This window comes from Gopherus evgoodei, chromosome 10, assembly GCF_007399415.2.
Source record: "Gopherus evgoodei ecotype Sinaloan lineage chromosome 10, rGopEvg1_v1.p, whole genome shotgun sequence".
NCBI classification, from domain to species: domain Eukaryota; kingdom Metazoa; phylum Chordata; order Testudines; family Testudinidae; genus Gopherus; species Gopherus evgoodei.
In genome coordinates this window covers 69,955,458-69,968,178 of record NC_044331.1, presented here as the reverse complement: position 1 = coordinate 69,968,178, position 12,721 = coordinate 69,955,458, and the positions used below count along the sequence as shown (strand labels likewise).

General features: G+C 50.4%; 1 protein-coding gene across 7 annotated transcripts in view; it reads right to left on the bottom strand.

Annotated features, from left to right (window-relative positions):
* Positions 1-12,721, bottom strand: part of VWA3A (von Willebrand factor A domain containing 3A) — a 98,013-nt gene that overhangs the window by 62,792 nt on the left and 22,500 nt on the right. For all 7 annotated transcript variants that reach the window (XM_030577895.1, XM_030577891.1, XM_030577894.1 and 4 more), the window contains exons 13-14: positions 2,982-3,120; positions 2,787-2,890 (exon numbers count right to left, since the gene is read on the bottom strand). In XM_030577895.1, the coding sequence (XP_030433755.1) occupies positions 2,787-2,890; positions 2,982-3,120 (243 nt within the window). The remainder of the gene's footprint in view (positions 1-2,786; positions 2,891-2,981; positions 3,121-12,721) is intronic.

Genomic DNA, 12,721 nt, shown 5'->3' with positions numbered 1-12,721 from the left:
ATCACACTTTCAAATAAATACTACTTTTTCAGATAAAAATCTATCAGACAACCTCTTTGGGCTGGATATTCTATACAGGATGAAAGCTTTCTGAGCAGGCCATACAATGAGGCATTATACTTTTTTAAAAAAAAGTTTTTTATTTGGAGCCAGTGCTGCAAGGTACTCCTGCAAGAGTATTCACAACTCCAGTGAAGTTTAAGGAAGCTGAGAGTATTTAGAATCTCACAAGGCCAGTCTAGAGAAGTTATTTAGGGTCATACAACTAGGAATACTGCTCTCTGTGGCAGCAATGCTACACAATTGAAAACAAATACTTTACCTCATTTTTCCATCAGTGTACGATGACTTCAGGTAATATGAAAATAACAAAGATTTGGATACATATTCTGATTATATTCACCTAAGGAGACAACCCCTTCCTCCATCCCCCAAAAACACCAATATCAAACCAATCAACAAAACCTTTCCCCCTGAAAAAAACAACCACCTCCCACCAAGATCCCACTTTTGAGAATAAACTTTACAATCTCATCACAGCATAAAACACAATTTAAAAAATTGGTTTCTGGCAGCCCAACAGGAGTTTCAGAGCTGATGTCCCCTCACTGAAAATGTCCTACCTCTACCCTCAGTCCCCTGCTGTAACCAGGAGGCTAACAGACACTGACAAGGAAGCTTATAGAATACAGGAGAACTATAAATAAATTAGTGTGCCCTTCTAATATGCTGGTAAACTACCCTTGGCACTCAGATGGCCTAGTAGAAACATTGAAAGCTGGGAGGGGTTGCAAGAATTTAGGAGGACAGGATTAGAATCCAAAATGACCGTGACAAATTGGAGAATTGGTCTGAATTCAACAAGATAAAATTCAATAATGACAAGTGAAAAAATACTTCACATAGGAAGAAAAAAAATCAAATGCGTAACTATAAAATGGAGAGTAACTGACTTGGTGGTAGTACTGCTGAAAAGGTTCTTTGGGTTAAAATGGATTCACAAGCTGAGAGTCAACAATATGATGCAGTTGCGAAAGAAGATAGTATCATACTAGGGTGTATTAAAAGGCGTGTCATGAAATTGTCAGCTTTAGCTGGTAATGAAGGATTAACCGTTTCCTCTGGGGAGGACAAAATAAGTGCCAAAGATGCAGAAGGGGTCACATGTTTCTCCAGATGATCATGATCAGTACTCTGTACATCTTGTTTGGGATCACAAAGGCCATGCTGTTGAGGATGTTGCATTGATTTGGGAGGCTCAACTGTAGGAGACCATCTATTCCTGGATGAGGTGGAGGCATGCTCAAAAAATATGGTCCTAAATAATGAGGTTGAGGATTTCATAAGACCAAGACGGCATACTATAAGGATATGGCCTATGAGATCATGGTGGAGGAATCCAGGGAATCTGCACTTTGCCCGATCCATGTCTCTCACAGCTAGATGATGTGACCTCCTTTGATTCCTGTTCATAGATTTACTCAGGCAGTGAGTATCTGCTATGAAAGAAGAACTTCTGCTATAAGCTAAAGAATAAACTTCTTCTAGAGAAAACCTGATCTCTGAAGAACTTTGAGGTTCTAGACAATTCTTCCTGAGATATAGATATTGGATGCTGATGAGGCTGGACAAAGTTAAATCTTCCTTATCAGTACCCTAGGTACTGACAGAAGCTTTGTAGATGTTGGTAATGGTGTCGTGTTTGGAAGGTTAGGTTCCAGTTCCAGTGCAACAGTTAAATCCAGATGTTGCAATGTAGCCAGAGCAGAGGTTGATTGGTCTAAAGGAGGTGGTATTGAAGGCTCTAATTCTATGGGGATCGATGCAGATCTTGTTTCTCTATGTGGTACCAAGGTTTCTGGAACTGACAGAACCACTGTAGTCAGTATTGATATAGGAGGGTTGGCAACTGAACTCAAATGGTAGTGTGGGGCTGAAAAGTGCACCTCTTTTGATAGAGTAGAACTGAGGTGCAGGTCAGATGTATGATTACTCTTTGACTTCCTCTTAGACTATACTGGGGATGGTGATAGGTTTGGAGTCATGGTCTTAGATGTCTGCTCTTCTCTCCCACATATAACTGGAGCAACTGACTGACTAACCCATATTGCAAAGAGAGCTTCCTGGTAATATTAAATGCAATTGAGGGGCACTGGCTCTGTATAGTCACAATGCTGGAAAAGGTAGATAGTGCTAAGGGCATGTTTCCCAACAATGGGAATAGATGTAGAGGCCATCTTGGAAAGATGTTGTTTGCAACAACCTGGATGAGGTCTTTAGCTCAGATCCAGGTGAACCAGTGCAGTCTACAATTATTTACTCCTAGTCTACACAGGAAGCTACAAACCTTGCAATTGCACTAGTTCAGCCAGTTGCCTTAACTCTTCCCACAAAGCAATGCCTGATGTTTAGACAATTACCACACATTTGTGAATAATATTTGGCTAACCCATCTGTGCTGCCTTGAAAATTTCCATCAGCATACTGTGGTTACTTATCTAAATTGGCTGTGAAACAGTTTAGTTCATCAGCACAGCAATACTGTAGAAACATTTTAAATATTTCTTTGAAGAATTATAAACATAGCTCAGACACCAGGCTGACTTTTCAGTCAATGGTTTTATCTAAGGACATTTAAAAAGCAAAAAGCACTTGAGTAATAAAGTGGGCTCCAGAGAGAAAAGAGCTGCAGCTTTGTGAAAGCAAACATACATTAAAATGAGTCATCACTATCTTGTGTAACAGATAAAGGAATATGGAGGAGGAGGAACAGATCAATTATTTACCTCATGCAGAGTTGATGACACTGTTTTCTGAAGAATAGGCACAAATTCTTCCACAGGTGAAAAAGCATTAGGAGCCAAAACTTGATAAAGGCTTAACTTCTTGGCTATAGCAAGCAAGGAAAATGTTAAAATGAAATATACACTGATTTTGTAATCCATGCTTCATACCACATTAAGCTCTTTTATATGCAATACCTTTCAATCCATTTGTCTTTAACCAGCCTGCAGAGGTTTTGGCCAGGAAGCTTGGCATTTGTACAACAAGAGGTCCTTCATGCTTTGGAGGCTTGGGTAGGAAACTAGCAGGCGTCAATTTGGTAAATACTGTGGAAATCTAGAGATTTAAAAAATGCTTTATGTAAATATCAATATTAGTTTTCTCAATTTTAAAACATAGAAGCATAGAAACATAGGGGTGGAAGGGACCTTGCGAGGTCATGTAGTCCAAGTCCCCTGCACCGAGGCAGGACCAAATATACTTAAACCATCCCTGACAGATGTTTGTCTAACTTGTTCTTAAAAACCTCCAGTGATGAAGATTCCACAACCTCTGTTGATAACCAGTTCCAATACTTAATTATGCTTACAGTGAGAAAGTTTTTCCTAACATCTAACCCTAAATCTCCCTTGCTGCAGTTTAAATTAACTACTTATTTTCCTATCTCCAGTGGACATGAAGAACAATTGACCACCGTCCTCTAAGACTCCTCAGATCTTTTCAGCCTTCCTTCCTTGAGACTGAACATATGGACAGTTTTTTAAACCTTTCCTCATAGGTTAGGTTTTCTAAACCTTTTATTAATTTTGTTGCCCTTCTCTGGACTCTTCAATTTGTCCACATCTTTCTTAAAGTGTGGTGCTCAAAACTGGACACAATACTCCAGCTAAGGCCTCACCAGTGTGGAGTACAAGTGGTGCGTCTTACACACAATGCTACTGTTAATAGACTCTAGAATAATAACAGCTTTTTTCACAAGTGTATCACATTGCTGGCTCATGTTCAATTTGTGATCCACTACAACTCCCAGATCCTTTTCAGCATTACTACTGCCAAGCCAGTTTTTTCCCCAGTTTGTATTTGTGTATCAACTTTTCCTTCCTAAACGAAGCACTTATCTTTATTGAATTTAATCTTGTTGATTTGAGATCAATTCTTCAATGTATCAAGAGAATTTTGCCATAGCAGTTTTACATATGCTAAAATGTTTAGTTGCACAGCTAACTAAAAACTGGCAGAATGCTGTAAAATATTTTGAACATAGATAATGTTTCCAATAATCCCTTTTAAAATAGCTTTTGGAGTACAGCATTCCACTGCATACATTGTGTTAGGCACTTTGCAAACCTGTGGATTTCAGTGGGATTGCACATTATTACTGCAGCACTAGGGCTCAAAAACTGTTCTACATGTTCTAACAACTCCATAACTATCAAGAGTTGTACAAAATATATAAAAGGAGCAGAAGTAGTGCCCCTCACTGTGCAGTAGTGTAGAAAGTCATGCTTCTTCAAAACAGACCAGATGTCAGTCAAGGACCAGTGTGCCTGCTGGCCAATTCTACAACAAAAGAGAGCCATTTGGATTTGTTCTCTGTGGGAGAGAGTTTTGCCCCCGTATGCTTATTAAAATGTTACTGTTCTATAAAAATTGAAACAAAATTACAGTTAAATTTCTCAACATTATTTTCTCCTCTGGCTGCTGACCAGTGATTTCCTCTCAACTATGTTGAGATGTGTTTCCACTACTGCTACATCTGACACTCTTTGGTCAAATAGAAATGGTTGTGGTTAAAAAACACACCCAGATAATACTTTCTTGCAAACAAAGTACATCATTTCACTTAAACCCCGTCTCCATGCATTTATTTATACTACAGAAAAGAAGTAGGCTTTTGGTTTAATTTAGGTTAAGTTTATTCCCTTTGCAACAGAAATATGTATTTTCTCTCATCAACGTCCCTTGACCCCTACTTGCCTCTCCAACTAGCCTTCCTTCTCTTTTCCATCTCTAAGCTCACTGAATGCATTGTCTGCAACTTCTTTCTAGAGTTCTTCTCCTCTAACTCCATCCTGGACCCTCTCCAGTCTGGCTACTGCCCCTTTCACTCTTCTGATCAGTCTCTCAACAAAGTCTCTAGTGACCTCTTCCAGGCCAAAGCTCAAGACCAATACTTCATACTCATCCTCCTCAATCTGTCAGCTTACTTTAACCCATGCTTTTTTCTCTGAAGTTTTATCCTCCTTCAGCTTTTTTGACTCTGTCCTCTCCTGGTTCTCCTTCTACCTCTCCAATTGCTTTTCCAGTGTCTCATCTGGAGAATCCTCCTCATCCTTCCCCTTCAACTTTCTGTGGGGTCCTAAAGGGCTCTGTCCTGGGTCCCCTTTCTCATCTCCCTCTCCAATTTATCTCTGGATAATCACATTAAAAAAACACCTCTGCAGCTATCATCTCAGTGCTGAACAAACACAGATCTACCTTTCTACTGTTTTCTTCTATCCAAATTAAAATCTCAGCCTTTCTAACATTTCCTTTGTGGATATTCAGCTGTCAGTTTAAGCTCAACAGCCTCAGTGGGGCCCTGATCCAGAATAGGGGCTCCTAGGTGTTATCTGAAATACACACACACACAGAAATATAAAAAGTAGGGTCTGAATGAGTGCTTCCCTGTCAGCTAGCTGGGAGGGGGAGAGACTGTGTGTGTTTATGTAAACACAGTTTTTCCTGCTCTGCTGAGATATCCAGCAATTAGAGTGGTGTTTTGCTCAAAGTAATCAACTTCGGCTGGTGTGGGGTTACAAAACACATTAGTACTGAATGCAGGGGTAGTGAAATGCTGTTACCAACGTAATTATTGTAGGAATTACACAATGCTTAAACAGTCCTAAATGAGAGGGGTCACCCTCAGCTGAAAGCACCTCGTTAGGCCAGGGGCTCGAATGCTGGAACCCTGTGAAAGTAAGAGGGGTGGGGACAGATGTCCCAGCCAGGTGGTGTGTGGACTCTCCCTAGGAGTCCCCAGAATGGTTTGACCTGTTCCTCCCCGCTGTTTAAAGAAAGCTAAAAAGGCTTCCTTAAGAGCTTCTTTTCTTATTTTAAATGCTCAATCAGAGCTGAAATCAGTTGCGCTGGGAATGTGTTTTTTCCCAGAGTTGAAATCACTTGAGATGGGGCAGTGTTTCTGCCCAGCCTGCATAGAGCTGAAAAACACTAAGAAACTGATTTGCAGAGGTCACAGCAGAGAGGTAGGTGATAGCAGAAGGTGACTTGACAGTCGGCAGATGAACAAGTGGTTCGTGAGGTGGTGAGCAGAGCAAGTGGCCAGCAGGGTGGCTGGCAGAGAGGGGCAGTGGGTGAATGCTCAGGCAGTTGAGCAAGTAAGGTGCCTCCTTACCTTCACCCGGGGTGGGACGTAAACTGTGCAGATGCACCTCTGAACTCTGGATCTGCACTGACCAAGGACAGCAACTGTGAGAGGGATGCAGAGAAGGCACGGGCACATTAAAGGAACTTTTGGGTTGCTGGACTTAAGAACCTGAGGGGTAAAAGACATTGCCCAACTTACTTGGGGTGGGTCTTTTGCACATGGTGTACATTTGTCAACTCTGTTTGCAGTGTTTTCCCAAATTAACGCCAAGTTACTTTCCTCCTTTATTAGAAGTTTCTTTTCTACACTCAGATTCTGTGTTTGTGAGTGGTGAAGTATTGCCTCTCAGTGGTGTGTAATTTTCCCAGGTTAATGGAGAATCCTGTGGCACCTTATAGACTAACAGACGTTTTGGAGCATGAGCTTTCGTGGGTGAATACCCACTTCGCCAGATGCATGTAGTAGAAATTTCCAGGGGTAGGTATATATATGCAGGCAAGCTAGAGCAATCAGGGAGGATGAGGCCCTGTTCCAGCAGTTGAGGTGTGAAAACCAAGGGAGGAGAAACTAGTTTTGTAGTTGGCAAGCCATTCTGTGTATTCACAGAATGGCTTGCCAACTACAAAACCAGTTTCTCCTCCCTTGGTTTTCACACCTCAACTGCTGGAACAGGGCCTCATCCTCCCTGATTGAACTAACCTCATTATCTCTAGTTTGCCTGCATATATATATCTGCCTGTAAGCTGGCGGTGTCGGGGCTCGTCCCTCTCAGGCGTGGCGGGGAGCCAGGGCGCCTCTTTACACACAGCAGTCTGGGTAGGCCTGACCCCTCAGCAGGCTTTGAGGGAATAAAGGGTCTGCAAACAAAGTATATCAGCCCAGGCTCTTGGGCAGGGCAGGGCAGGGCAGTAAGCAGCTCAAGCTCAGGCCTTAAGCAGGCTGAGCAAACACAGTATGTCATACGTCCACACAGAAGGCCTTCTCAGGCCAGGGAGAGGGGGAGTCTGCCACCCTTAGGAGGGTGGCAGGGGGAACGCAGGCCCTCCCACTCCATTGTGTTCCAGCCCGGGGCCCTAGCAGCGGCAAAGGCACGCTGCTTTCAGTGGGGATCCTGGCCAAAACACACTGACATGGGTTCAGGCTCTTCAGGAGCCAAACCAGGTCGGCTACCCCCAGGCCATTTCCGACCTCCCCCTCTCTGGGTACCTGTCTCTCGCCAGCTTCGGCTGGGGGGTCCCAGACCATGGGCTCCTCCGGGTACTGATCGTAGGGAGGCTCAGGCTGCTCCTCGGGATACCGGTCGTAGGGAAGCTCAGGCCGCTCCTTGGGATACCGGTCATAGGGAAGCTCAGGCCGCTCCTTGGGGTACCGGGCACAAGGCAGGTCAGGCCAACGTTCCTCCGGGTACCGGGTATGAGGCAAGTCTGGCCAGCGTTCCTCTGGGTAGTGAGCGCGGGGCAGGTCAGGCCAGCGTTCCTCCGGGTAGTGAGCACAGGGTAGGCTGGGCCCAGCGGGAGCTCGAGCTCCAGCGTCTGTCCTCTCTGGCAGCCGGCCGCCAACTGAGCGCTTGGGCCGGGCTTTTATACTTCCTGTCCTGCCCTGTGACTTCTGGGGGGAGGGGACAGGTGGCGGTGGCTCCATCCACTGAGGCACCTGCTCTGGCTCGTCCCTCTCAGGCGCGGTGGGGAGCCAGGGCGCCTCCTTACACCCCCGCCCTCCCCCCCCAGAGGCTGGCTCCCGGGCCATGGGGCCAGGCTCGTCCATACCTCCCAAGCGGGAAAGGAAGTCAGCATTGGCGTGGTCCTTTCCAGCCCTGTGGCGGACGGTGAAGGCGTAGGGCTGCATAGCCACGTACCACCGTTGAAGTTGCATGTTGTGGTCCTTCATACGGCACAACCATTAAAGGGCGGAGTGGTCAGTGACCAAAGTGAACGGGGCCCCAAAGAGGTAGTAACGCAGGGCATCGCAGGCCCATTTTGCCGTGAGGGCTTCCTTTTCAACCACTGCATAGTTTTGCTCCCCGGGGAACAGTTTCCGGCTAATGTAGAGGACCGGATGCTCCTCCCCATCCACCTCCTGTGAGAGGACAGCCCTGAGCCCCACGGCTGACGCGTCTGTCTGCAGGACGAAGGGTTGATGGAAGTCAGGGCTAAACAAGACCGGCTTGCTACAGAGGCTTGCCTTAAGCGACTGGAAAGCCTCGTCACACTCGGAGGTCCAGCGTACTTGTCACGGGCTGTCCTTAGTGAGGAGCCCGGTCAAGGGGGCGGCCACTGCCGCAAATTGGGGAATGAACCGTCGATAATATCCTGGCAGCCCCAAGAACTGGCGGACTTGGCGCTTCGTGGTCGGAGGAGAACAGGCTGCGATGGCCTGAACCTTGTTCACAAGAGGTTTCACTTGCCCATTTCTGATGGTATATCCCAAGTAGGTGGTCTCACGCCAGCCGATGCGGCACTTCTTAGGGTTGGCTGTTAACCCGGCCGCCCGCAAGGACCTTAGGACAGCGGTGACCTTTTCTAGGTGGGTTTCCCACTGCCGACTGTAGACGACTACGTCATCTAGATAGGCTGCGGCGTAGTCGTGATGTGGTTGGAGGAGGCGGTCCATCAAGCGCTGGAACGTGGCGGGTGCCCCATGAAGGCCGAAGGGCATCCGTGTGAAGTGATACTGGCCGGTCGGAGAGGCGAATGCTGTCTTCTCCCTGGAGGCCGGTTCCAGGGGGATCTGCCAGTATCCCTTGCTTAAGTCCAGGGTAGTGATATAGCGGGCCTCTCCCAACCGGGCCAGCAGCTCATCTATTCGGGGCATGGGGTAGGCGTCAAACTTAGAGACGGTGTTAATGCATCTAAAGTCAATACTGAATTGCTGGGAGCCATCGGGCTTTGGCACCAGGACGACTGGACTGCGCCACTCACTTTGCGAAGGTTCGATTACTCCTAGGTCTAGCATCGCCCGCACCTCGTTGTCAATGATCCGCCTTTGGTGATACAGCAGGGGTCTGGTCGCGGCCCAGATCACCACCCCCGGCTCAGTCTGAATCCGATTGATAGACCATGGAGGTGTGTCCCGACTGGGCCGTAAAAGTATGGGGGAACGCTTGAAGGAGGCAGTGGGTTTGCTCGAGCTGTTCCTCCGTCAGCGTTTCCCCAAGCTGGGGTCCCTCGGGGTCTTCATTGGGGTGTACCTGGAGCCCTATCTCGGGTTCCGGTGGATAGGGATTGATCAATAACCCTTCTCGTTCCTGCCAGGGCTTGAGGAGGTTGATGTGGTACCGTTGGAGCTCTGCCGGTCAGGCTGATGAATTTCATAAGTAATGGGGCCCACCTTTCGAACCACCTCATAAGGGCCCTGCCATCGAGCCAGGATCTTGGACTCACTGGAGGGGAGGAGGAGTAAGACCCAGTCTCCAGGTTGGAAGTCACGGATGTGCGCATCCCGGTTGTACGTCTGGGCCTGCATTTCTTGGGCGGCTTTCGAGTTTGCTTGGGCCAGGGTCCCAGCCTGTTTGAGACGCTCCTGGAGCTGGATCACATATTGTAGGAGACCCTAGGCAGGTGATGGGGTTTGCTCCCAGGTTTCCCTCATCAGGTCCAAGAGGCCCCGGGGTCGGCGGCCATACAATAGTTCGAAAGGCGAGAACTTGGTTGAGGACCGGGGGACCTCTCGCACCGCCAAGAGCAAGGGCAGGAGTAGCTGGTCCCACCAGTGGAGGTCCTCCGGGGCAAATTTTCATAACATGTCCTTTAGGGTTCGATTGAACCTCTCTACCAACCCATCGGTTTGGGGATGATACACCGATGTCCGCAGTTGCTTGATCCCTAGGAGCCCGCACACCTGCTCCAACAGCCGCGAGGTGAGGTTGGTCCCCTGATCCGTGAGGATCTCCCGGGGCAAGCCGACGCGGGCGAAGACCTTGACCAGTTCGCCCGCGATGGTGCAGGCGGTGATGTTACGGAGCGGGATCGCTTCGGGGAACTGGGTGGCATAGTCCAGCATCACCAGGATGTACTGGAACCCCGGAACACTCTTAGGGAGGGGCCCCACCAGATCCATGGCCACACGCTCGAAAGGGGTGTCGATTAGTGGCATTAGGACCAGCGGTGTCTTGGGTGTCCTTGCCAGAGCGGTCAACTGGCAATCCGGGCACGAGGTACAATAGTCCTTCACCTTGCGGTGTATCCCTGGCCAACAGAAGCGTCCCAATATTCGGGCTAGGGTCTTTTCGGTACCCAGATGTCCAGCAGCCGGGACATCATGGGCCAGTTTCATGACAGCCCGATGACATCGGGGCACGAGGAGTTGAGTTCGGGGCTCCCTGGTGTGCGGGTCCCTCTCGACCTGATACAAGCGGTCCTGTCGCAATTCAAAGTGTAGCCACTGGGCTGCTCGACCCGGATCGAGGATAGCCCCATCCACGGCGGCAAGCTGCTCATACGCCCCGTTGAGGGTGGGGTCAGCTCTTTGGTCCTGGCAGAAGTCCGTGGGGGCCGAGGGATCCCCTGCCTTTGTCTTGACGGGGTGCTCGGGGGGGTCCTGGTCATCCTCCTCTGTTTCTGGGGCCACCCACTCATCTTCCTTCCCTTCTGGGGTCTCTCCTCCCAAGGCCGGGACGGGACCCATGCCGCCTCCGGTATGTTGGCGCAGGACGGCCGGAAACTCAGGCCAGTCCCGGCCCAGGATCACTGGATATGCCAGCCTGGGTGCGAGACCTACCACCAGCCGTTGGGTCACCCCGGCTATTGTCAGTTGGGCCCAGGCGCTGGGGTAAGGCTGTATGTTGCCGTGGATGCACTGCAGGCGAATTTCCCCCAGGCGTGCATCCGCCTGGGGACCTAAGTGGTCGCAGATTAATGTCTGTCCGCAGCCGGAGTCGAGGAGGGCCACGGTTGGGTACCCCTCAACCACCACGGGCGCCGTAATCTTGGCGGGCTGTCAGAGATGGGCCCGAGCCTCCCCGGAGCAGACTTGGCCAAAGGTGCACTCCATCTGGGGGCAGTTTCTCTGGAGATGTCCTGACTTGCCGCAAGAGAAACAAGGCCCCAGGTCGGTTAGTCCCGATCAGGGCCAAATCCTTAGGGAGTCCCTAGAAGGGTTCCAGGGCATCTTCCGGGGAGTGGGAGTTGGGGCTTGGGCCGGCCTCGCAGGTGGGGCTGCAGCCCGAGTGGACGTCGCCTTCTTCTCGGGGTTGGGGTGTTCCGGATCCGATGGGGTTGTTCGGCCAGTTGGGCCCACCGGGGCTTCCGCCGCTAGGAAGTCCTCCATCAGGGTGACAGCGGCAGCCAGTGTTGCCGGTCGATGACGGAGGACGCAGGCTCTTCCTCGCGATGGAAGGATGTGAGTGAACTGTTCGAGGATCACCTGCTCTGCCAGCTCTTCCGATGTTCGACGTTCGGGCTGCAACCACCGCTGGCAGGTCTCCCGGAGCTCCTGGGCCACCATACGAGGCCAGTCCCCGGTGGGGTACGTCAGGCCCCTGAACCGCTGTTGGAAAGTCTCCGGGCTTACGTCGAGGGAGTCCAGGATAGTGGATTTCACCTGACTATAGTCCTGGGCGACCTCGGCAGACAGGCCTCGATAGACTGCCTGACCTGTTCCTGTTAGGAATGGGGCCAGGATGGAGGCCCATTGGTCAGGGTTCCACCCCGCGACGGTCGCCACCCGCTCAAAGGTGACCAAGAAGGCCTCGGGGTCATCGCCGGGGCCCAACTTGGTCAGTCGGATCGGTGGGCGGGGGCTCGGGCCCCTCTCAGGGGGCCCGCTCCGCGGCAAGGTGCTGGAGGCATTTCAGCTGGAACTCCTGCTGCTGCTTAACCAGATCCTGGATCAGCTGGCGCTGCTGAGTCCCCAGCTGCTCGACGAGCTGCTGCTGCTGCTGGAGCTAGGCGGCCTGCTGCTCCTCTTGCCGCCGTGACTGAGCCGCTTGCTGCCGATCCTGGTTCTCGGTCAGAAGAGCGACGAGTTGAGACATGTCCATCTCGGGGGAGGGGGCTCCCTCTCCCGCAGCCCCTCGTTCACCAGCATTAAGAGTCCACGCCCACATCCTGGGCGGAACTCCTCACATCTGGTTCCACGTGTAAGCCGGCAGTGTCGGGGCTCATCCCTCTCAGGCGCGGCGGGGAGCCAGGGCGCCTCCTTACACACAGCAGTCTGGGTAGGCCTAACCCCTCAGCAGGCGTTGAGGGAATAAAGGGTCTGGAAACAAAGTATATCAGCCCAGGCCCTTGGACAGGGCGGGGCAGTAGCAGTTCAGGCTCAGGCCTTCAGCAGGCTGAGCAAACACATTATATCATACGTCCACATAGAAGGCCGACTCAGGCCAGGGAGAGGGGGAGTCTGCCACCCTTGGGAGGGTGGCAGGGGGAACGCAGGCCCTCCCACTCTACTGCGTTCCAACTCGGAGCCCTAGCAGCGGCAAAGGCACGTTGCTGTCAGTGGGGATCCTGGCCGAAACACATAGACATGGGTTCAGGCTCTTCAGGAGCCAAACCAGGGTCGGCTACCCCCAGGCCACTTCCGACCTCCCCCTCTCTGGGTACCTGTCTCTCGCCAGCTTCAACTGGGGGGTCC